The sequence below is a fragment of the Mauremys mutica genome, unplaced genomic scaffold (assembly GCF_020497125.1).
Source record: "Mauremys mutica isolate MM-2020 ecotype Southern unplaced genomic scaffold, ASM2049712v1 Super-Scaffold_100434, whole genome shotgun sequence".
In the NCBI taxonomy this organism is placed as follows: Eukaryota; Metazoa; Chordata; order Testudines; family Geoemydidae; genus Mauremys; species Mauremys mutica.
The window spans coordinates 104,808-130,439 of record NW_025423340.1 but is presented as its reverse complement, the minus strand read 5'-3'; the positions used below and the strand labels follow the sequence as shown (position 1 = coordinate 130,439).

Genomic DNA, 25,632 nt, shown 5'->3' with positions numbered 1-25,632 from the left:
GTTAACTCTGACCCCCTAGGAGGGGGGTTGGTGTTGGGACCCCTTCCCAGCCCTGGGATCCCCATCCAACATACTGCAGCTGATCTGACAACTCACTTGCTGGCCCATGGAGCCTGCAAGGAACGCCCCCCACCTCCTCACCTTGGTGATGTAAAAGGCCTCGATGTTCTTCCCATACTGAGCCAGGAGCAGGGGGATGTCCCCATCGATCTGGTTTTGCAGATCCTTCCTGGGCAGTAGGATGTTCAGCACTGGCCCCAGGGCCTTGAGGACAGCCAGTTTGACCTGTCGAGAGATGGGTACGGGGTGACTGCTGGCTTGGTCCCCTGCGGCTCAGTCACTGGATCCAGTACTTCTCCTTCCAGCACTGGCTCAGGCACCCACAGCAGTAGGGACCAGCCTGAGATGCAGGGAGACCAGTTTGGCCTCTATGCTGCAGGAGGACATTGGCCAAGGAATCCTGGCTCTTAGCCCTCCACCTCCACAGCCCCCAGCATCCGGTGACATTATCCACCCCAAGACAGGAGAGATTTCCACCCGGGTCTGCTCCTTACAAAGGGGCCAGGGGCGAAAGGGCTTGTGGGGAGATGCAGAGCGAGCGCCCCATGGCCACAGTGCCTGTGCGAGCCCCTCACCTCTGTGTCCTCGCTGGGCAGCCAGGCGCTGAGGAGGTACCGGTACGTGGGGAGCCGGTGTGCAGAGAAGCGCTGGCGCGTGATTTGTGGATAGGTGCTCCTCTCCCAGCTCCTCAGGTAAGTGCTGATTGCCCCACACGTGCACTCCAGGGCTGTTGGGGGGCAGGGGGCAAAGGGCAGCTCAGTCCAGGGCTGAGACATGGTTCATTACAGAGCAGCTCAAACTCTGCCACTCTCAGGAACTTCAGTCTCTGCAGGGGTCTACTCCCACCTAGCCCCCTGTGCGCCAGGGTTCATGCTGCAGACTCTGCCCCCTGGGGTTCATGCTGCACTCTCCGGCCCCTCCTTCCCAGGGTTCATGCCGCAGCCTCCAGCGGGCAGACAGTGACGTAGGATTGCCAACCCTCCAGGATTGCCCCGGATCTCCAGGAATCAAAGCTGAATCTTTCATTAAAGATTATATCATGTGATGAAACCTCCAGGAATACATTCAACCAAACTGGCAACCCTAAGTGAGGGTCCTCGGGGCATGACATGAGTCCCTGCAGTCAGCAGGCGTGACAGAGACAAGGCCGGGCCCTGATGCCATGGAGCCAATGATGACACACCTGTCAGTGTGCCGAGATCCAGCACCTACCCACCCTTTCCCCAAGACATGGGAGGGAACCAAGACCTCCGCTAAAAAGTGCCTTCCATGTACAGGTGTTTCTATGGCTCCCACCATCAGAGTAACTGGAGCGCATCCCTACCCAATGAATTAACCTGCCAGCCCCACCTTCCCCTGGCAGGGAGAAGAACCCTGGGGTCCAGACCATACTGTCCCTCCCCTTCCTCCACCTCCACAGACTAGAGACGGGGCCAAGAGGCAACGCTGGGGTCTGGATCAGGGTTACACACTCAGAGTCCAGGGCTGTTCAGATCCCAGGGTCATGGGGTGCCGGGATTTGGGGCCGAACCAGCTCCATCTCGACCCACCATCTAGAACAAAGGCTTGGCCCAAGTGGTCCCCTCACCGGTGCAGAAGGGAGGTAGGATCGCCGGGAGAGTCCAGGCAGGAGATCAGAGAATGAGGAGAGGAGGGAAGGCTGGGATCAGCCAGGGAGGGGTAACACAATCCCCTCTGGAGGGAAGGGGCCCCCCCTGCCAGTTTGTCCCGGGCCTGTTCCCAGCTCTGCCCACCCCTCCCCTATTCTCAGCAGCTCCATCAAAGCGAGGGAGCAGGGACCAGAGGCTGCTCCTGCTCCTGGGCCAGAGAAGTAGGCTCAGGACCTACCCGGAAGTGTGTGGTGTCCTGCCCAGTGCCCAGGGTGCACATCCTGTTCAGAAGAGCCCGCAGGAGGCGAGATTCTAGCTCCAGGGCAAGCGGTGGCTTCAGTTTGCTGGAGAGGAGCCCGTGTTACACTTTGCAGCACCAGCGTGGCGCTGGCACTGCCATGGACATGACACCCCCCCCCCCCGCAGTGATCCCCTCCCTACGGCCGCTGTAACGTTCCTGGAGTGAAATCAACCCCCCGGCCAGGAAAGAGGGGACGCTCCCGCCTCCTCTGCTGGGGGATGGGAACAGCCACAGCCGGGGGGAACCTAGGCGGGGGAGGAGCTGTGACTCCCGGCTCTGGGCCCGGTCAGCACCAGGGTTAGGGCAGCTGGACTGGAGGGTCCTGGTACCTGAGGCTGCAAACTGCGGCCATGGAGCTGGGCATGATGGAGCTTGGCTCTGACGCACCAGGGAGATTTTCAATCAGCTCCTGGGAGACCCCAAGGAAACAAAACTGCATGTGAGACTCAGGCCCTGCAGACGCACTGGCACTTCCCCGGGAGGAGCCCCAAGTGCTCTGCAGAAACAGCCAGTGTCACCCCCACCCCCAACCAGCTGGGCCCCCCCATTCCTCCCGTCCATCAAACTTCCTTCCCACTCTTCCCCCCCAACTCCGCCCTCCCCTCCCGCACGGCCAGCTCCCCATCAGTGTCACAATTCTCCCCTTCCCTACTCCCCAGCCCCCCTCCCCGAGGGGACCCCCCGTCTTCTGCGTCCCGCTCCGGCCCCACTGACGCTTCCTCCCATGTCTGGCTCCCTCGCCCCAGGGCCGGGCACGGGGACCCACTCACCGCAGTGCTCCCCACGAGGGCCGCTTTGGAGACCGGGGGCTCCAGGGTGTCCCGCCCCTGCTTCTGTGCCGAGAAGCAGAGACGCAGCACAGCCTGGAGGAAGCGCAGCTGTTTGGCCCTGTCCGCCACCAGCCAGAGTGGGGTGGGGGGAGAGAGAGCCTGTTACATAAGGACCTCCCCGCCCAACCCAAACCAGCTCCAGTGCTCAGGACCTCCATGGGGCTGGACAGGGAAAGCCGCCCCCTTCCCCAAACCAGTGTCGCCCTGCACAAACATGGGGTTGGAACTGGAATAGTGTCTGCGAGTAGCGGAAACTTTGGCCTGTGTGGGACAAATGTCCCCACTTTGGGGTGCCAGATAACAGAGGAGCTGTGTCCCCCCATTGCGGGTGAGGGATTCTCTGGGACAAGCCCCCCTGCCTGGGTGGGGATGGAACAAGGAGGAGGACAGACTGGGGGGCAGCGCAGCTGGGGGATTTTTGTACCTCAGCTCTGCCCTGGAGGTGCTGCTGGATCACCGTGATGGGGGACGAACCCTCCTCCTCCTCCTCTTCTTCCTCCTCCTTCTCCTCCTGCTCCTCCTCCTCCTCAGGCCACAACACCTGGGCACTGGGGGTGTCTGCACCAGGGAGGGAAGGAGAAAATTCAATCCCTTCTGCTGCTGGGGGGATGCAGTGGACAGAGAAGTCTCCATGTTTCCCCTTTCTCTGTAAGGAGCCCCATGGCAGCGAGGGCCCCACCCTGCCCCTCCCAGAGACGCTCTCAGCCCCATCAGCCTCAGGGCCCCGTGGCAGTCAGCCCCCCCCCATGATCAGGGGAGGCTGGAGCTCCCCGACTCCGCCCAGCATCCCCTGCCATGGGGCGTGGCTGTGCCACCCCCACTGGTGTCAGTGGGGCTCACGTGGGTCAGTCCCGGCTCCTTGGCGAGCCGATGGGCACAGGGTGTTACTAGTCCCCCACCGCCCCAGTCCTCCTCCCTTTCCCCTAGGTCTCCCCTCACCTCCAAAGAGGGAGCCTAGAAACTCTGGGCTGCCAGACCCCACGGAGGAGCTGCTGGCCCCGCAGGAGTATGCGGAGCTGCTGGGGTTTGTCACGCCGTCGCTCAACTCCTCTTCTGGGCTGGCGGGAGGCTCCTCCATGGCCAGGGTGGTTCTGGCGGGAGGCTCCTCCGTGGCCAGGGTGGTAATGGTGGGAGGCTCTTCCGTGGCCAGGGTGGTAATGGTGGGAGGCTCTTCCGTGGCCAGGGTGGTAATGGTGGGAGGCTCTTCCGTGGCCAGGGTGGGGCTGCCAGGAGGCTCCTCCATGTCCAGTGTGGTAATGGCGGGAGGCTCCTCCAGGGCCAGGGTGGTTCTGGCGGGAGGCTCTTCCATGGCCAGGGTGGTTCTGGCGGGAGGCTCTTCCGTGGCCAGGGTGGTGCTGGCGGGAGGCTCCTCGGGGGCCAGGGTCGGGCTGGCACAGGGCCCCTCAGTTGCCATGGTGATGGACGGCTCCTGCTGGGCCCTGGGGCGCAGCTCCTGGCACCTTGGCTTCCTGCGAAGGAAGCCCCAGAGCTGCCTTCCCCGGCTCCTGCCCTCCCCTGGCTCTCTCCTCCACAGCTGTACCCGGGGCCACCTCCATTTCGGCCCAGAAGGTGCCTCAGGGTCAGCTAGGGGAGCTGCTGTCTTCCTCCTCCTCCAGCAGGCGATGCAGCTCCTCTCTTTCCCCTGGCCACGAGCCTTTTCCCCGCCTGCGGGGACAGAGGGGCCGCTCTCCTCCTGGGCAGGCTGATGTTTGCTGCCGACTCTGGAGCCACCTGCCCGGCCTTACTCCTCAGCATCTGCCTTTTTCGCTCCATCCTGGAACTGAGTGTGGAGCAGCCATGAGTCTGGCTTCGAAGCAGCCTCTCATTAACGAGCCTGCCTGCTCCCCTGCCCACCTCCCCTCTGCTGAGGCAATTTCTCCTCCCGATACATCCCACCCCAGGGCATAGGAACCCTCAACCTGGGGAACAAACCCTGACAAGGGACGGGCTGGGAGCCCTAGTGGTGGGATATTCCTGGCTTCCTTCACCCTCCTCCTCCATCTCCTGCACCCAGGTGGCCTGCAAACGGTGCCGCACAATGCCCTGCCAGCAGGGCAAGGGTAGAAACCAGGAGATCGAAAGTGGCTGTGAAAACAATACAATGCCACTAGCGGAACACTCCCTTCCAGAGCTGGGACGTGCCAGCAGGACTCTATTCCCAGTCTCCCTGGCTCCGAGTGTGACCTGTTGTAGTGACTGACGGATTTGATCCTTGTCCCCCATCCCAAGCCAATAACACATCTCTGGGTTGGCAAGCACGAGTTACACCTTCTCAGTACCCCTCTGTCTCCCGCAGCCCTCAGCTGTTCCTTGCATTACGGTGGCTTGGACGGGAACAGGACTGGAATTTGTTACTGGCTCACTGGGTGGTTCTAGCCAATGAGGGTCTCAGTCTAGCATCAGAGGCCCACACCCCCAGACACTACAAGTCAGGGTGGATTGATTTCATTCCAAATGTTTTGTAGTTCTGTTTTTGAGTTATTTTCCTAATGAGAGATTGATTCTCGTGAAATTCTTAGTGGTGGCCGACGACAGAACGCAGAGCAATGGTCTCAAGTTGCACTGTGGAAGGCTTAGCTTGGCTATTAGGAAACACTAGTTCACTAGGAGTGGGGTGAAGCCCTGGAATGGATTCCCTAGGGAGGTGGTGGAATCTCCATCCTTACAAGTTTTTAAAGGTCAGCTTGACAAAGCCATGACTGGGATGATGAAGTTGGGGTTGGTCCTGCTTTGAGCAGGGGGGTGGACTAGATACCTCCTGAGGTCTGTTCCAGCCCTAGTCTTCTATGATTCTAGGAACGGCGATCCATGGTTTTGCAGGATACATACAAACAAAATACATACAAAATACATACAAAATACATACAAACAGGATACATGTGCCAGCAATGCCCCTCTGCCATGTACATTGGCCAAACTGGACAGTCTCTACGCAAAAGAATAAATGGACACAAATCTGACATCAGGAATCATAACATTCAAAAACCAGTGGGAGAACACTTCAACCTCTCTAACCACTCAGTGACAGACTTGAAGGTGGCAATTTTGCAACAAAAAAACTTCAAAAACAGACTCCAAAGAGAAACTGCTGAACTCGAATTAATATGCAAACTAGACACAATTACCTGTGGTCTAAACAAAGACTGGGAATGGTTGGGTCATTACATTAATTGAATCTATTTCCCTATGTTAAGTTCTCCTCACACCTTCTATGGGCCATCTTAATTATCACTTCAAACAGTTTTTTTCCTCCTGCTGACGATAGCTCATCTCAATTGATTAGACTCTGCCTGTTGGTATGCATACTTCCACCTTTTCATGTTCTCTGTATGTATAAATATCTCCTGTCTGTGTGTTCCATTCTATGCATCCGAAGAAGTGAGCTGTAGCTCACGAAAGCTCATGCTTCAATAAATTTGTTAGTCTTTAAGGTGCCACAAGTACTCCTGTTCTTTTTGCGGATACAGACTAACACAGCTGCTACTCTGAAACAAACAAAAAGGTTGACTGAACCATTTGTTTTCATTTCAAACAAACTGAGGTAAAGAACTATCTCCAGTTCGTGCAGTGAACTGATTGTTCCTGCTCATAATGTCCTTCCAGATTTTAGAAGTAGTAGCTCACATCTCCTCCTTTCTAGTGTTTATTCATAGATTACAAGGGGAAAAGAAGCCTTCATCCTTTTTCAACTCCCAGTCAGTTTCTCACATTTGAATGAAGTAGCTGCATCAACGGAAATGAAGAAAATATTCTTTCTGCACCTGCAGAAGAGGCTAGTGCAGCCAAAGTCTGGCTGAGTGTTTCAATAACTTCTGGGCCCCCAGGTGCTTAGGCAGTGATTTCCAACAGTTCAGTGCTTTGACTTCCTCTGACACTTGGCAGCAAACATGGACTTCTTCATATATGTGTTTATTTAAATTACTTTAATAGGCTGGAGCAACTAGAGGCCTTAACATTGCTTGTCGTAGTTTCACATTTTATACTTGATAGGTTTAAAAAAAAAACTTTTTCAATTTAAATTTTAAAAACTCAGTTTAAATAAACAAAAATTTCTTTCGAGGTTTTGGGTTGTGAAAAAGACATTCATTGGTCTTGTCCTTGATTTTATAAGAACTACTTCATCTGAGAGAATCAGAAGCTGCTTGAATTCTATTCAAGGAGAGGAGGCAGCAAAATTCATCCTATCAGTAATTTGTTGGGCCTTATTTCCTCAGTCTTGTGGCTCTTCTGTGAACCTGCTCTGATTTATCGGCATCCGTCTCAAATTGCGGACACCAGAAATGGACACAATATTCCAGGCGTTGTTGCCTCAGTGCCCAGTACAGAGATATGGAACCTCTCTACCTCTCCCTGAGAATCTGCTAGGACAGAGTCCCCTATCTCATACACAGAGCCAGTGGTGAGCTGGAGCCGGGTTCGCACCGGTTCGCAGGAACCAGTTGTTAAATTGAGAAGGCCTTTTAGAACCGGTTCTTCTGGGACATCCAGTTCTATAAGGGCTTTATTTATCAAAAGCTCCCGCACTCTGAACCGGCCCCAGCTCACTTCCCCCTCTTTTCCTGAATGCTCCGCCCCCTTCTCCTCCCCCTCCCCTGCTTCCCGTGAATCAGATGTTCACGGGAAGCCTGAAACAAGCAGCAGGCAGGAAGGTAAGCTGGGGCACGGGGAGAGGGGAGGTGCGGCCAGCTCAGCACCCCAGCCCAGCTCATGGTCCGACCAAGCGCCCCTAGCCCTGTCCTGTCCCAGCCCCAGCTCAGGGTCCCCAGCTTCGACCCCACGGCTCCAGCCCAGCCCCCCTAAGTGCCGGTGCTGGGCCTGGCCCCCACGGCTCCGGAGCACTGGCGCTAGTCCCAGCCCAGGCCTGCAGTTGCAGTTCCAGCTCTGGCGCTGCAGCTCTGGCATCGTGGCGCCGGTGCTGGTCCCAGCCCGGGCCCGCGGCTGCGGCTCTGGCCCTGCAGTGCTGGTGCCGGTCCAGTCCTGGGCCCGCGGTTGCGGCACAGGCGCCAGTGTCGGTCACAGCCAAGTTGCGGCTTCGGCCCAGCGGTTGCGTCTTCGGTCCCGTGGCACTGGCCCCGGCCCAGCACCGCCCAACCCCGCGATTTTGGCTCCCGCCCCGCAGCTCCAGTGCCGGTCCCGGCCCAGGCCCATGGTTGTGGCTCCGGCCCCGCGGCGCCGGTTTCAGTCTCAGGCCCAGCCCGGCCTGACCCCGCGGCTGCGGCTCCATCCTCACCCCACGCTGAGTTTTTCATAGAGGCATCGGTTGTGAAACAATTCAGTCTCCTAATGTGGCCTCTATTTCACCGGCTATAAAATTTCACACACTTTGCACCATATGAAGTCCAATTGCTTGTAAGTCTCTAAAAGGCACCTTCCAGAATGACAGGCAGTTGTGACGTGAGGACACCAGGAAACAGAGACTCCGCCTCTCCCCTGGGTAATTTGTTCCAGTGGCTAGTCTCCCTCACTGGCATAATTACATTTGAAATTGACAACCTCTGATAAGGGCCAAATGTATGACAATCTTTAAAATAATTTAAACAGAAGAGAAAAAATAACATCAAGTAGAACATGTTCACTGCCAAGTTTTTCAGACAGTCGCACCACTGATGTGATAGCTAAGGCCCTGGAAGCAAAGAGGTGCATCTGATATCCCCATGGAGAGCAGCCATACAGGGGAAGTCCTGTCCCAAATCCAGAAGACAAACAGCTAGGAGGCCCCTACTGGGGTGCTCCTGCCTGGGGGGCTCCCAGCAGGATGGGGAGATCGGATTTCATGGGGCAGGGCTAATTAGATCTAGCCAAGAAAGGCACAACAAGAACCAATGGCTGTCAGCTGAAACCTGAGAAATTCAAATGAAATGTAAGGCACACATTTTTTACAGTGAGAGACACTAGCCACTGGAATAAATTACCCAGGGGAAAGGTGGATTCTCTGTTTCCAGCTGTCCTCACATCACAACTTGTTGTCATTCTGGAAGGTGCCTTTTAGTGAATTACTACAAGTGATTGGGCTTAATATGGTGCTAAGTGTGTGAAGTTTCATAGCCTGAGAAATAGAGGCTGGAATAGGCCATCAAATTGTTTCTCAACTGACACCTCTATGAAAAACTCATTGTGGGGTGAGGAACAGACTCTGCTGTTTTACTGGGTAGCCTGCTTGCTCCCCAGAATCAATAATGACCAAGTGGGGAGATCTTGGGGTGCAACTCAAACATCCAACCGGGCTGGCCAGGGGCAGACATCAGGTCTGCAAGGGAAAGGGGAGTGTGGCAGTGACTTCACAAAGGCCTTTGGCAGGAATTCAGCCTATTGGGCAAAGACGATGAGGCGGATGTGACCTCACAAAGCTCCCTTGACAACAGCCAGGCAGGACAGGGATGAGGCAGGGGGAAGCTCAGAGACCGCTGTAGCCTTGCTGCAGCAAGCCTCCATCTTTGCTGTCTCTCTGTGAGGACCAAGAGGATTGGTGGGGAGGAGATACTTTGTGAGTTTTTTTCATTTCAGTGTTTAGATTTTGTTGAAAGAAGTCATCATCTGTGTAGAAAGTAAGACAAAATATAGGCTCTGTGTACAAGATAGAGGATTCTATCCTGGGAAGCAGCAACTCTGAAAAAGACTTGGGGTCATGGGGGATAATCAGCTCCCCATGAGTTCCCAGTGGCCAAAGGGGCAAATGTGACTCTTGGAGCCATACATAGCAGAATCTCAAGTAGAAATAGAGAGGTTCCATATTTGTGTAGTGAGCACTGGTGCAACCACTCCTGGAAAATTGTGTCCACTTCTGGTGTCCACAGTTTGAGACAGATGCTGATACATTGGACAGGGTTCACAGAAGAGCCACATGAATGATGAAAGGATTAGAAGCCACTCCTTGTGCTGACAGAGTACAGGAGCTCAATCAAAGAGAAGGTTAAGCGGTGAGCCTAAGGGAAGAAGTATTTACTAATGAGCTCTTCACTTTAGCAGATAAAGGTTAAGAGCAGACAATGGCTGAAAGTTGAAGCCCAGACCAATTCACACTAGAAAGAAAGCGAGCATTTTTAACGTCAGGGTTTGGAGCCATTCACCGAGGGTTGTGCTGGATCCTCCACAACTGGCCTTTTTTAAAAAAATCAAGATTGTGTGATTTTCTAAAAAATCCGCTCTAATTCCTATGGGAACTATTTTCAGGGAAATTCAATGGCCGATGTTAAACAGAAAGTCAGACCAGAGTGGTTCCTTTTGGCCTTGGAATTTATGAATCTGTGACTCACTGCGGGTGTTCGAAATTTGTCCCTTTGGGCTTCCCTCTTCCTCCTTTCCTCTTGTCTCATCTTCTCTTTTCTCTTATTCCATTTCTTCCTGCTGATCTTCTTCCTGGGATCATGTAATGAAAGTCTGCATCATCATGGAAATGCACAAGAGGACTGAATTAAGGGTGCCAGGGCACCACTTATTTGGACATTTGCTAACAAGAGAACGTAAAATTTTGTAACCTTTTAATCGTTTTTGAAAAAATTGACTTTGTATTTCCTAATTATTTTATGGTTTATTTTATTGATGAAAGCAAACTTAAGTAACGTTAAATGAAGGGTTTTTTGGTTTGTTAATTTCCTTATCTTTTTAATATATAATAGTTTTTTCTTTCTATGTACTGTTTAAACAATGAAGCTCTTACTCATCTGTTGTTTTCAGTATATATTTTATTGCCATTCTTATCTTTGTGAAGGTCCCTTTTTCACCACTCAAAGCTGTGTTTATCAGAGAATTGAAAGTAATTAAATTAAACTGTATTAAAACAAAACTCATTTTATGCAACTTCAGTTTCCGTGAAAGTTCTAAGCTATAACCCTGAATGTGCAAGGAGCAGATAAACAATATCCAAGAAAAAGAGCTGGAATTCTTCATCTTATTTTCACCTAGTCCTTACTAAGGAAAGTAGCAAACAATTGCCCTTTGTAAAGAAACCCTGCACCGTACTACGGTACAAACCCAAATGAGCACAGCAGGAGGCTATCCCGGCTATCCACATCTGGCCCTGTTTCATTACAAACTTCCTTTCTGTAATGATGTTCTGGTAATAAGAGGGCAATCCATCCTCAAAGGTAGCTCTTGCCATGGTAGCCAGTTTGTTAGTCATTCTCCCCAAGTATGCAAATGAACTGGAGGGATGGGATGCTGAGTGGTGGATCATCTCTGATGTCACAATGCTACTGCTCAGCCAGCACCAGGTGGCAACAAATGTGCAGTGTGTATGAGGGGAGGAGGGGAACAGGGTTTCCCAGGGCTTCTGTTTCCCCAAATTTCCTAAAGAAGACAACAACCTAACTACATAGAATACACATTAATGATGATTCCACACACATGATAATTAGTCACTGAAATTTGATTCAAGTCCCGCATGGCTTTTTTAGAAACAAGGGTTCCAAAAAAGGAGAGACCTTGTAAAACAGAAAATGTTGATGCTCTGGTGTATTTGCAGTTGTGTTAAAATTGAATACTGTGACTTTCTGTACATGCTTGCATGCTAGGTAGCTCAGTAAGGCAGAACAAAATTGGGACTTAGAAGCAGTCAATCGGCAGGTACCCAGTGAGTTGTGCCTCTCTGTTATAGGCAGTAGCCTATGTTCTCTCCGTCTGATTTTTGGGTTCTTATGTACTGTTGTTCTGGTCTTAATAAACAAATTGACAAGATATTGCAAACTTTCAGCAAGAGTATTTTATGTTTTCTCTAACTTGTCTGCTTGTGTGCCACAAAACATAAAAGCCACAGTAAAAAAAAAAAATCAGAAGCCAAAAGTCCTTTCGAAAGAAAAAAAAAGCAAGTTTTCCAGCAGAACATTATTTCAGCTGGGAAATGTTGATTCCTTGTAATTGGGAAATTCCCTGGGAACATGTCCATCTGAATGAGATGTTGTTTGGTGGGCTTCCCGACCAAAATGGAAGAGTGGGAGAGTTCAAAGGTTGTTGTAGGAGAGTCACAGCATTGCCGCCCTCACTGCCATCCTGCCTTCAGACCTGGGCTTGGTTGGAAGCAGCCACCAACTTTTCTGAAACTACAAGACATTCCCAAATGTGGAGGTGGCTCCAGCTGTAGCCACAGGGGTCAGAAGCCCTGAGCCTGGGCACCCAGAGATGTGGCTGAAGCAGAAGCTGCCAAGGCCCAATTCCTGAGCCCAATGACAGGCTGATGCAGTGCACTTGCTTCTGCACTGCCTCAGGAGGTGCATCTGATATCCCCATGGAGAGCAGCCATACAGGGGAAGTCCTGTCCCAAATCCAGAAGACAAACAGCTAGGAGGCTCCTACTGGGGTGCTCCTGCCTGGGGGGCTCCCAGCAGGATGGGGAGATCGGATTTCATGGGGCAGGGCTAATTAGATCTAGCCAAGAAAGGCACAACAAGAACCAATGGCTGTCAGCTGAAGCCTCAGAAATTCAAATGAAATGTAAGGCACACATTTTTTACAGTGAGAGACACTAGCCACTGGAATAAATTACCCAGGGGAAAGGTGGATTCTCTGTTTCCAGCTGTCCTCACATCACAACTTGTTGTCATTCTGGAAGGTGCCTTTTAGTGAATTCCTACAAGCGATTGGGCTTAATATGGTGCTAAGTGTGTGAAATTTCATAGCCTGAGAAATATAGGCCGGATTAGGCCATCAAATTGTTTTTCAACTGACACCTCTATGAAAAACTCATTGTGGGGTGAGGAACAGACTCTGCTGTTTTACTGGGTAGCCTGCTTGCTCCCCAGAATCAATAATGACCAAGTGGGGAGATCTTGGGGTGCAACTCAAACATCCAACCGGGCTGGCCAGGGGCAGACATCAGGCCTGCAAGGGAAAGGGGAGTGTGGCAGTGACTTCACAAAGGCCTTTGGCAGGAATTCAGCCTATTGGGCAAAGACGATGAGGCGGATGTGACCTCACAAAGCTCCCTTGACAACAGCCAGGCAGGACAGGGATGAGGCAGGGGGAAGCTCAGAGACCGCTGTAGCCTTGCTGCAGCAAGCCTCCATCTTTGCTGTCTCTCTGTGAGGACCAAGAGGATTGGTGGGGAGGAGATACTTTGTGAGTTTTTTTCATTTCAGTGTTTAGATTTTGTCGAAAGAAGTCATCACCGGTGTAGAAAGTAAGACAAAATATAGGCTCTGTGTACAAGATAGAGGATTCTATCATGGGAAGCAGCAACTCTGAAAAAGACTTGGGGTCATGGGGGATAATCAGCTCCCCATGAGTTCCCAGTGGCCAAAGGGGCAAATGTGACTCTTGGAGCCATACATAGCAGAATCTCAAGTAGAAATAGAGAGGTTCCATATTTGTGTAGTGAGCACTGGTGCAACCACTCCTGGAAAATTGTGTCCACTTCTGGTGTCCACAGTTTGAGACAGATGCTGATACATTGGACAGGGTTCACAGAAGAGCCACATGAATGATGAAAGGATTAGAAACCACTCCTTGTGCTGACAGAGTACAGGAGCTCAATCAAAGAGAAGGTTAAGCGGTGAGCCTAAGGGAAGAAGTATTTACTAATGAGCTCTTCACTTTAGCAGATAGAGATTAAGAGCAGACAATGGCTGAAAGTTGAAGCCCAGACCAATTCACACTAGAATGAAAGCGAGCATTTTTAACGTCAGGGTTTGGAGCCATTCACCCAGGATTGTGCTGGATCCTCCACAACTGGCCTTTTTTAAAAAAAATCAAGATTGTGTGATTTTCTAAAAAATCCGCTCTAATTCCTATGGGAATTATTTTCAGGGAAATTCAATGGCCGATGTTAAACAGAAAGTCAGACCAGAGTGGTTCCTATTGGCCTTGGAATTTATGAATCTGTGACTCGCTGTGGGTGTTTGAAATTTGTCCCTTTGGGCTTCCCTATTCCTCCTTTCCTCTTGTCTCATCTTCTCTTTTCTCTTATTCCATTTCTTCCTGCTGATCTTCTTCCTGGGATCATGTAATGAAAGTCTGCATCATCATGGAAATGCACAAGAAGACTGAATTAAGGGTGCCAGGGCACCACTTATTTGGACATTTGCTAACAAGAGAACGTGAAATTTCGTAACCTTTTAATCATTTTTGAAAACTTGACTTTGTATTTCCTAATTATTTTATGGTTTATTTTATTGATGTAAGCAAACTTAAGTAACGTTAAATGAAGGGTTTTTTGGTTTGTTAATTTCCTTATTTTTTTTAAATATATAATAGTTTTTTCTCTCTATGTACTGTTTAAACAATGAAGCTCTTACTCATCTGTTGTTTTCAGAATATGTTTTACTGCCATTCTTATAGAATCATAGAATCTCAGGGTTGGAAGGGACCTCAGGAGGTCATCTAGTCCAACCCCCTGCTCAAAGCAGGACCAAACCCAACTAAATCATCCCAGCCAGGGCTTTGTCAAGCCTGACCTTAAAAACCTCTATCTTTGTGAAGGTCCCTTTTTCACCACTCAGTGCTGTGTTTATCAGAGAATTGAAAGTAATTAAATTAAACTGTATTAAAACAAAACTCATTTTATGCAACTTCAGTTTCTGTGAAAGTTCTAAGCTATAACCCTGAATGTGCAAGGCGCAGATAAACAATATCCAAGAAAAAGAGCTGGAATTTTTCATCTTATTTTCACCTAATCCTTACTAAGGAAAGTAGCAAACAATTGCCCTTTGTAAAGAAACACTGCACCCTACTACAGTATAAACCCAAATGAGCACAGCAGGAGGCTATCCCGGCTATCCACATCTGGCCCTGTTTCATTACAAACTTCCTTTCTGTAATGATGTTCTGGTAATAAGGGGGCAATTGGTTGTCAAAGGTAGCTCTTGCCATGGTAGCCAGGTTGCTAGTCATTCTCCCCAAGTATACAAATGAACTGGAGGGACGGGGTGCTGAGTGGTGGATCATCTCTGATGTCACAATGCTACTGCTCAGCCAGCACCAGGTGGCAGCAAATGTGCAGTGTGTATGAGGGGAGGAGGGGAACAGGGTTTCCCAGGGCTTTTGTTTCCCCAAATTTCCTAAAGAAGACAACAACCTAACTACATAGAATACACATTAATGATGATTCCACACACATGATAATTAGTCACTGAACTTGACTAATTGGCTTTTGGGAACAACAGGGGCTGCTAACAGGGAGCTTCGCAAGGGAATTCTCCAGGTGAAGGAGGAGCAAATACAGCATCTATGGGGTAAGTGACTGTCTGTAGTGTGTGTTTGTTTGTGTTTGGGGGTTACTTTCTGTGTGCTGAGCTTGTGTTTGTCAGTCTGTTTGTTTGTTTGAAGGATCGTGTGCTCTGGCTGGCAGTTGGAAGCCGTGAGCTTCAAAGGAAGGTTGAAAGCTCGAAGCCTCTGGTAATTGGCTGAGCCTTAATCAGTGGGCGGGGCATTCACTCAGGCCAGGGCTTTATAAAGCCATGCACAAGTGACCAGGGAGCTTTGCGAACAACAGGGGCTGCTAACAGGGAGTTTCGCAAGGGAGTTTGGCAGGGGAGTGGGAAGGGAGTGGGAGTCCCTCGCCGGCCCTAACCCCTTCCCTGTAGTCCCCTTAAAACCTATTAACTGAACCACATTTCAAAACCCCTTTCTGTAAACCACCCTTCCATTAACTAGGAGACAATGCAGGCAGAAGCCCAGCAGCAGAGTGGGGGCTATCCAGTTTATTGCACTGAGTGTTGCATATATGATTACCTGCCCTGTGGGTGGGTGGCGTATGTGTGCAGTCGGTGCAAGGAGCTCCTGGCCCTCAGAGACCATGTATGGACTTTGGAGGCCAGGGTGGCGGAACTGGAGGACCTAAGAGAGGCAGAGAGGTATGTTGATGAGGCTTTCCGGGACACTGTAGAATTGTCCCACCTCCGCTCAGACAGCCCCTGTGCTGTTGAGGAGGAAGAATGGCCCAGGGAAGCAGAGCAGTCAATGGGAGCAGAGGGAAACCTTCCCATAGTTGGGACCCTCCTTCCAGATGGTGCTGGGGTTGCCTCTCGCACTGAGGTTGCCTCTCCGGGGGAGGGAACTCGAGTTTCTAGGAAAAGGCAGGTGTTAGTAATGGGAGATTCGATTATTAGAAATGTAGATAGCTGGATCTGTGATGACCGGGAGAACCGTATGGTGACTTGCCTGCCTGGTGCGAAGGTTGCGGATCTCTCAAGGCATCTAGACAGACTTATGTGTAGTGCTGGGGAGGAGCTGGTGGTCGTGGTACATGTAGGTACCAATGACATAGGGAAGGGTAGGAGAGATGTCCTGGAAGCCAAATTTAGGCTGCTAGGGAAGAGACAGAAATCCAGGACCTCGATGGTGGCATTCTCCGAAATGCTCCCAGTTCCACGTGTAGGGCCAGGTAGGCAGGCAGAGCTTCAGAGTCTCAATGTGTGGATGAGACGATGGTGTAGAGAGGACGGGTTCACGTTCATTAGGAACTGGGTGTTGAAGAAAAACTAAGTTCTCGCTTTTATTGTTTGGGTGCAGCAAAATCAAATTCTTTAATTTCTCCAGTAATTACCATGGAGGGAGAGAGTGCCATAGGACACAGGGTCACCCCAGTCCTGGACAGGTCTCTCAACTGGTAAACAATCACAGCAAGCCTTTATACCTTTTACAGACAATTTCTAACAATAATACAGACAGTAAAAAGCAACAACTACATTTTGTTTATACATAGCAAAAAGGCTTATCTTATTTGTCTCAATCCTAGAAAAAGCAAGCCTGCATTTTGGTTAGTGATTGCAAGGTCGTAATAACTTTGTACACAGTTCCTGTCCTGTCGCCTCGCACTATCTTTGCTCCTACAAGTCTTACGTCATTAAGGTTACAGTATGGCCTGACTCTTGCTAACTAACATTCATTAAGATCTCTTCAAATCCTTGTTAATTATTTACTGGCTTCCACACTCCCCCCTTTTGTACTTCTAGTACAACAAACAATTTCAAATCTCAATTCGCATGAAACCATGGACTTCAGATTCTACAGCAAACCTGTCAACCGTCATGGGACGTAATGACAATGCATGATTAGCATGAACATGAAAAGGTATTATAACTATAATTTTGTTTTTTTTTCAAAAACAACAACAATAACATAATCCTAAACTAACTAACAACACGACAAACAATAACAGTCCCAGAGGAACAATACAACGGGGCTGTTGTACAATTCTGATCACAAAGCATAAAACAACATACCTAGTACATAAAGTAAACACTCTATAAGCTGTATGAAAGGTATCCTTTTCAGCTTAAAATATATTCTAAAGCAAGTGAATTTGCCCTTGCAATTCAGAGATTCTTTGAACCTTAGGTAACAATGAAAGCAAATTTATGAAACCGATCAGGCATTATTCTAGTCCAATCAAAATATACCTAAAATCTAAGAGCTACTTGCAACATTCTATCTGCATTCTATCTGCAGGCCAGTAAATGATATAATTGCCTGCAGCAGTGGTAAGATCAATATGTATATCTTGTCAGGTGTTATTCTAGGAGTACTGTCTATAAATCAGGTAGGTATACCAGGTGGTCTAATTTCCCAGATGTCTCGGTAAATAATTCAGTTCCACATGCATCCTCCCCATGGACCCAGCAGGATTCGGTATGTGGGAGCCCACACCCCCTAACTGGTCCATATGCTTGGAAGGAGCACTGTGAATGTCCACACTTCCATCCAGAAAGTGTCCAAGTGTGTCTTCATGACCACAGATCAGATGGTACTCCTGACGTGTCTGTAAGGGCAGTGGGCCAAGTCTGGTCCAGATCCCACTGCAATGCCTTCCCAGCCTCAGTGATATTCAATACCATCTCTGTCAGTAACTTCTGGGTCATAAAACTAAGGGTGGAAATGACATGTAACTCACCAACTCCAGCCTGTACTTAAGATAGCTGAGCTTCAAAAATAAGACTAGTGGCCTTTTCTAGTTGCCCCAATTCCTTATCATGTTCTTGGCCTTTAAGAATAGTCCAAATGACTACTACACTATTGGCCCCAGCCCACAGGGATCTGGTCAATTCCCTTCTTGTCCAGAGGAAATAACCCAGGCCTTTTGTTGTGCTAATCTAATGGCAGCCCCTTGTGAGCAATCTGGGTATGTAGAAAACTGGATAAGGGCAATGTCAGTTAAAATCCAATTAGGGAGGGCAATACATACTGAAGGATTTATCCAGAACACAGGGCGCAGCCTGTAGAATAAACCCCAAAATCCAATTAATACCACAGTCCCAAGCATGGGTCCCACAAATTTCTTCCTGCCAGTATGTAATTCTGTGTTTCTTCACCAGGGTCAGTTCTCAATGTCCTTTTAGTCAGGAATTCCTGGACTTTGGCAATGTCAGTGGAGTGAGTGCTTCTTCTGCCTTCCCAAAACAATCAAGGTTTAGCATCCCACAGGGGAGAGGTTTCCAGCACATATCACCCTGTAATAGCTGTGCTTTTTCTAGAAAAGTCTAAAGGCACAGTTGGTCTGTCAGTGGACAAGGGAGAGGTTGTCCAGAAGCTGTCCAGAAGCACAGTAGAACTAGAAGAAAGAATAGGCTAATCATCAATAGGAAAATTCTTCTGATGTGGAGGGGTCTTTTTGCAGCGAGAATCCTGGGTCCAAGCAGTCAGTCTGTGGCACTTCACAGCGGTGTCGGTAGTCAGCAGGACTTGGAAAGGGCCTTTCCAGCATGGAGCCAAGGCAGTCTTTCGCTGATGGATCTTTATGTAGACCCAGGCTCCTGGTTCCAACGAGTGGCAAGGTTGCACAGGATCCTTTGGTAGTGCTTCCATCACCTGTGTATAAAAAGACTTAACACATTTCATTAGTGCCTGACAATATTTAAGCATTATGTTATCCAGCAAATGAATGTCCATCTGAGCTGGGGTTAGTGGGGGTGCAGTTGGTAGTCAGCATTGGGTGTCCTGTCAAATTTCATGAGGGCTGAGTCCAGTCGTTCAATTGGGAATGGCTCTCATACACATCAGTGCCAAAGGAAGGGCATCTGGCCACTTTAAGTGTGTCTCAGCACAAATCTTGGCCAGTTCATTTTTTGTAAGTCCCGTTCCGGCGTTCCACTGTCCCAGCGTTTCCCCCCCCCCCTTCTCTTGGTAGGCAGCCAAGCGGTGTCCTTGACTGGGGCCAGCGCATGTTAGCCATTCTCTTCTTGGCTTTTTGTTTTTTGTTTTTTTTTTCATTTAACCTACAAAGAAAACTTTTACTCTTCAATTATACACCTTTTTCATACCATGAACACATAAACAGTACTGTTATACAGTACAGAAGTATTATCATTCAATGTATGCCACATATACCCTTTCACTAAAATAACCTTATTACAGAACTTTGGAAGAACAAGCCAGGACAAGCACACCCACTTTGAGAAGTTCACTTAATATAACTTCTAGTCCAATAGCTATCCACCATCCCCAGCCCTCTGGCTAAAAGTCTGAGATAGCCAGAAGGATCCCTTGTACAATATGGGGAGTGGGTTAACTTTTCATGTCCTCGCTTCCAAAGACTGTCAGTATGCAAATTTTAACAACAATTCTCAATTAAAAGATTTGGCCAATGTAGTTTCTTTCTCTTACTTAAGAAAATGTATTAGACTTTAGTATATCACATTTTCTGATGTAACCAAACACTTTGTATTCCAAATTGAACAAAACAAGTATCTGCATCTCAATCCAACATTTCCGCTTGATATCAAATCAGACCATCTCATGAAAATATTAAACACAACAATTCTGTCCACAAAAAAAAACACAACAAGACAGAACATAGAACACACAACATAATCTTCTACTGTGCCAGTAAATCAAGGTACGTTGAATGCTGTGCAGCTGGCATTAGTTTTCTTTGATTATCTGAAAGACAAAAACAGAGGTCCACCCCGTCTGGGCAATTAAATACTTAAAATATACAAATACTCTTGTTGATTCTAGGCAAAACAGAGGAATTACCCCATATTTTCTCGTATGTGTTTCTTAGACAGCCTTGGTTTCAGCGGCCTCCACCTTATCAGTTAGTTAATTTGCATTATCACAGATGCTTTCCTATTGTTAACTCCTGCTTTTAAACACTGAAAGAAAACATCACCACTTATAGTGCCTGTAGAGCCTAATAAAATTATCATTACATAGCACTGTATACAGTCTTCAACTGATTTAACAAAATTGGTCACAGCCAAATTATTACAATCCAATAAATTTATTTGCCTGAATTTATTTACAAACATTTCAAAGACACCAAAAAACTGTCCTCACTTGCTTTTCCCTTCCAACAGCCACTTTACCAATTCAAATCACCATTCCAAATATACTTCTGAGTATTTGAAATTCTCATGCTTATATTCACTTACTCCTTTATTCCACTACACCCTCAAAAGTTTCCAACCTGTTGTCCAATCACTCTGTCTGTTGCCTGCTCGCCTGGGCCCGATCCTTTTTTCTTGCTGAGCCGTCCCTTCCATTTTGCACCAATTTGCTCCACTACCAGTTTAGCTAGGAGGGTGGGCTTCACAACTAGCCCTCACCCTTCTGGTCTTGTCCCCAAAACATTTCTACTCACAAGACTACCCGAGTCCTCCCTAGTAAGGCTTGCCACCTGGGCAAAAATACATGGCCATTTACTTAACACATAATCCAAACCCCTTTGGGGGTCTACCCAGAGACCCACCCATTTGTCTGCTGACACTTAAACACAAAAGAAAATTACACAGAAAGCAGAGAAAATTACAGTCTAAGCCAAATTTTTCTACTTCTATTATATTGTCCGCTACGGGGGGGCGGGACTGTAAAAATCTCAGGACAACCTCAGAGCTTCATCGCACACATGGCTTCCACCCTGAGGAATTACGAACGAGAAGTTCAGTTCCGCTCACACACCTAACGGCCAAATGAACAGAGCAGAAAAACATCAGTAACCGGTTAAACAAAACAAAGCCAAAGCTAAATAATGCACCAAACCCAAATAGTGTTTCCGTATTCTATATCAAGTTTTAAAGCTTCATTAAAAATAATAAAACAACAATGGAGAGTATTGGGAATGCTCCCACCTCACACAGAAAAAACATGAATGCCCCAAGCCTTAAACCACTTTAATACTCACACATGTCTCACTGGGAAGTTAAGCTTTGCAAATATAATTCCAATTCCGCAATCTGTACTGCCTTCGGTTTGCCCGTCTCTATGTTCCACAAGTGCAAAGCAGTTTTCCTTTGCACTTAGCATAGTCCGCACTGATTTTTGACCTTGAACACAAAACAACTTCTCCTATCTCTGGGTGAAGCCGAATTTCAAATTAACCCGTTCCTAGACAAATTGCTCACACCGTGTCAGAGGCTTTTCTTTGGTGATTAAAAGCTCCTCTTAGATATATGATCTTATCTCGATTGAAGGTGCCTTCTAATGGACATTGTTTAAATGAATTTTTCACGCATGTACAGATTCCAATCATTTAAATACCTGCAGATTTTAGGACCATAATGTACGTACATGTAATATGCTGGGGCACCCTTAGGGGGTAAGGTGGAATATTTAGACTGTCAGTAGCCCACACGGAAGGGAAAGGGGAGGGAAGATGGGTTCACACACCCCTAGACCCAGGCAGCTTCCTCGCCGGACTATGCCAGGCTGAGTCAGCCCACCGTGGGTCGGATCTCCTAAAGATCCACTAGTTACTGGGCTAGCCCGGTAACAGCCACTCACACTGGTGTACACACACACACACCAAGGCCTCTCTTTCTTCCTTTTTCTTTTTTCTTTTTAACCTTTTTATCTCTTTTTTTTTTTTATTTTAACCATGATGCATCTTTACCTGGTCCGGACCAATACCATGAGGCGGTATGACAACCCCTCTTGAGGCGGTAAAAACCCCTCAGCACCGGTGCATTCTAATGCATTTACCTATGCATTTACCTTATGCATTACCTTATGCATTTACCTTGGCCAACTCAGCAGTTCCCAGTACTGCTATAAACTAACCTTATTGGGGCCTCTCCCCAATACCACTTTGCATCTGATCCTGCTGCACAGTCAATAAGTTCAGATGGCATGAGCCCAACAGAGACAGACGTCCTCACGGAAAGTCCTCCTCCGATACCCCAATAGAGATTTCAAAAGGTCTCATACCTCTCATGTGGCGCCATGGGGTTCGAAGGGGAATGATCCGTAGTAGCCGTCTGTGGGTCCGTGGGCGTTGCCATCCCGGACGAGCCCCCAAATTGTCGAAGAAAAACTAAGTTCTCGCTTTTATTGTTTGGGTGCAGCAAAATCAAATTCTTTAATTTCTCCAGTAATTACCATGGAGGGAGAGAGTGCCATAGGACACAGGGTCACCCCAGTCCTGGACAGGTCTCTCAACTGGTAAACAATCACAGCAAGCCTTTATACCTTTTACAGACAATTTCTAACAATAATACAGACAGTAAAAAGCAACAACTACATTTTGTTTATACATAGCAAAAAGGCTTATCTTATTTGTCTCAATCCTAGAAAAAGCAAGCCTGCATTTTGGTTAGTGATTGCAAGGTCGTAATAACTTTGTACACAGTTCCTGTCCTGTCGCCTCGCACTATCTTTGCTCCTACAAGTCTTACGTCATTAAGGTTACAGTATGGCCTGACTCTTGCTAACTAACATTCATTAAGATCTCTTCAAATCCTTGTTAATTATTTACTGGCTTCCACATGGGGAAACTTCTGGGATGGGAGGAGCCTATACAGGAGAGATGGGCTCCACCTAAACCAAAGTGGAACCAGACTGCTGGCACTAAACATTAAAAAGGTTGTAGAGCAGTTTTTAAACTAGGAGATGGGGGAAAGCCGACTGCAGCAGAGGAGCGTGTGGATCAGACTCAGACTTCTCTTAGGGGAGAGTCTGATGATAGAGAATCTCCAGGTTATAGTCAGGGGCAGAGGACTGAAGAGTATAATGTAAGGGCCGGTTCAGATGATAAACAGTCACATAAAAAAGAATCTAGCACATCAGAAAAAGGCAGGCTAATAAACAGGAACAAGTTTTTAAAGTGCTTGTACACAAATGCCAGAAGTCTAAATAATAAGATGGGTAAACTAGAGTGCCTTGTGATAAAGGAGGATAATGATATAATAGGCATCACAGAAACCTGGTGGACTGAGAGCAATCAATGGGACACAATCATTCCGGGGTACAAAATCTATCGGAAGGACAGAACAGGTCGTGCAGGGGGAGGAGTGGCACTATATGTGAAAGAAAGTGTAGATTCAAATGAAGTAAAAATCTTAAGCGAATCCACATGTTCCATAGAATCTCTATGGATAGAAATTTCATGCTCTAGTAAAAATATAACATTAGGGATCTATTATCGACCACCTGACCAGGACAGTAATAGTGATGATGAAATGCTAAGGGAAATTAGAGAGACTATCAAAATTAAGAACACAATAATAGTGGGGGATTTCAATTATCCCCATATTGACTGGGAACTTTTCACTTCAGGATGAAATGCAGAGATAAAATTTCTCGATACTTTAAATGACTGCTTCATGGTGCAGCTGGTACGGGAACCCACAAGAGGAGAAGCAACTCTAGATTTAATCCTGAGTGGAGCGCAGGAGCTGGTCCAAGAGGTAACTATAGCAGGACCGCTTGGAAATAGTGACCATAATACAATAGCATTCAACATCCCTGTGGTGGGAAGAACACCTCAACTGCCCAACACTGTGGCATTTAATTTCAAAAGGGGGAACTACACAAAACTGAGGGGGTTAGTTAGACAAAAGTTAAAAGGTACAGTGACTAAAGTGAAATCCCTGCAAGTTGCATGGGCCCTTTTTAAAGACACCATAATAGAGGCCCAACTTCAATGTATACCCCAAATTAAGAAAAACGGTAAAAGAACTAAAAAAGAGCCACCGTGGCTTAACAACCATGTAAAAGAAGCAATGAGAGATAAAAAGACTTCCTTTAAAAAGTGGAAGTCAAATCCTAGTGAGGCAAATAGAAAGGAGCACAAACACTGCCAACTTAAGTGCAAGAGTGTAATAAGAAAAGCCAAAGAGGAGTTTGAAGAACGGCTAGCCAAAAACTCCAAAGGTAATAACAAAATGTTTTTTAAGTACATCAGAAGCAGGAAGCCTGCTAAACAACCAGTGGGGCCCCTTGACGATCAAAATACAAAAGGAGCGCTTAAAGACGATAAAGTCATTGCGGAGAAACGAAATGGATTCTTTGCTTAAGTCTGTCTGACTGAGGGGGAGGGATAGCTCAGTGGTTTGAGCATTAGCCTGCTAAACCCAGGGTTGTGAGTTCAATCCTTGAGGAGGCCACTTAGGGATTTGGGGCAAAAATTGGTCCTGCTAGTGAAGGCAGGGTGCTGGACTCAATGACCTTTCAAGGTCTCTTCCAGTTCTAGGAGATTGGTAGATCTCCTATTATTACCATAGGATGTTAGGGAGCTGGCTTTTGTAGGTGACAAATCTGAGGAACTGTCACAGATTGAAGTGTCACTAGAGGAGGTTTTGGAATTAATTGATAAACTCAACATTAACAAGTCACCGGGACCAGATGGCATTCACCCCAGAGTTCTGAAAGAACTCAAACGTGAAGTTGCAGAACTATTAACTAAGGTTTGTAACCTGTCCTTTAAATCGGCTTCGGTACCCAATGACTGGAAGTTAGCTAATGTAATGCCAATATTTAAAAAGGGCTCTAGAGGTGATCCCGGCAATTACAGACCGGTAAGTCTAATGTCGGTACCGGGCAAATTAGTCGAAACAATAGTTAAGAATAAAATTGTCAGACACATAAAAAAACATAAACTGTTGAGCAATATTCAACATGGTTTCTGTAAAGGGAAATTGTGTCTTATGTGATGGGGCAAGGCCAGATGGCTACAGTAAAGTGCTGAGGAACAGGTATGTTAGCCCCAGGCTAAACAAATCTCTAGCACCATGGTAACCAAATGGCAGTTGCTCCAGGTTAATCAAGGCACCTGGGGCCAATTAAGATCTTTCTAGAAGGCCGTGGAGATAGCTACACTGATTAGAACACCTGCAGCCAATCAAGGCAGGCTAATCAGGGCACCTGGTTTAAAAAGGGAGTTCACTCCAGTCAGGGGAGGAGGAGCCAGAGGAGAGAAGTGTGTGTGAGGAGCTGGGAGCAAGAGGCACAAGGAGCTGAGACTGAGAGGATGTGCTGCTGGAGGATTGAGGAATTATCATACAATCAAGCATTATCAGACACCAGGAGGAAGGACCTGTGGTGAGGATAAAGAAGGTGTTTGGAGGAGGCCATGGGGAAGTAGCCCAGGGAGTTGTAGCTGTCATGCAGCTGTTACAAGAGGCACTATAGACAGCTGCAATCCACAGGGCCCTGGGCTGGAACCCGGAGTAGAGGGTGGGCCTGGGTTCCCCCCAAACCTCCCAACTCCTGATCAGACACAGGAGGAGTTGACCCAGACTGTGGGTTCCACCAGAGGAGAAGATCACTGAGGTGAGCAAATCCGCCAAGAAGCGCAGGACCCACCACGGTAGAAGAGGAACTTTGTCACAACTACTAATCTATTAGAGTTCTTTGAAGGGGTCAACAAACATGTGGACAAGGGGGATCCGGTGGACATAGTGTACTTAGATTTCCAAAAAGCCTTTGACAAGATCCCTCACCAAAGGCTCTTACGTAAATTAAGCTGTCATGGGATAAAAGGGAAGGTCCTTTCATGGATTATGAACTGGTTAAAGGACAGGGAACAAAGGGTAGGAATTAATGGTAAATTCTCAGAATGGAGAGGGGTAACTAGTGGTGTTCCCCAAGGGTCAGTCCTCGGACCAATCCTATTCAATTTATTAATAAATGATCTGGAGAAAGGGGTGAACAGTGAGGTGGCAAAGTTTGCAGATGATACTAAACTACT

At 47.9% G+C, this 25,632-nt stretch overlaps 1 protein-coding gene across 1 annotated transcript; it reads right to left on the bottom strand.

Moving 5' to 3' along the window:
• Nucleotides 1-3,573: 3,573 nt before the first annotated feature.
• LOC123361270 (fibrous sheath CABYR-binding protein-like) lies at nt 3,574-4,689 on the bottom strand. The gene has a single exon (XM_045001350.1). The coding sequence runs from the start codon at nt 4,213-4,215 to the stop codon at nt 3,628-3,630; it is 588 nt and encodes a 195-aa protein (XP_044857285.1). The 5' UTR covers nt 4,216-4,689; the 3' UTR covers nt 3,574-3,627.
• Nucleotides 4,690-25,632: the final 20,943 nt, after the last annotated feature.

Bases quoted from the DNA above. Each gene is read 5' to 3' on its own strand.
- LOC123361270 (XM_045001350.1), bottom strand. From the start codon at position 4,215: ATGGCAACTGAGGGGCCCTGTGCCAGCCCGACCCTGGCCCCCGAGGAG.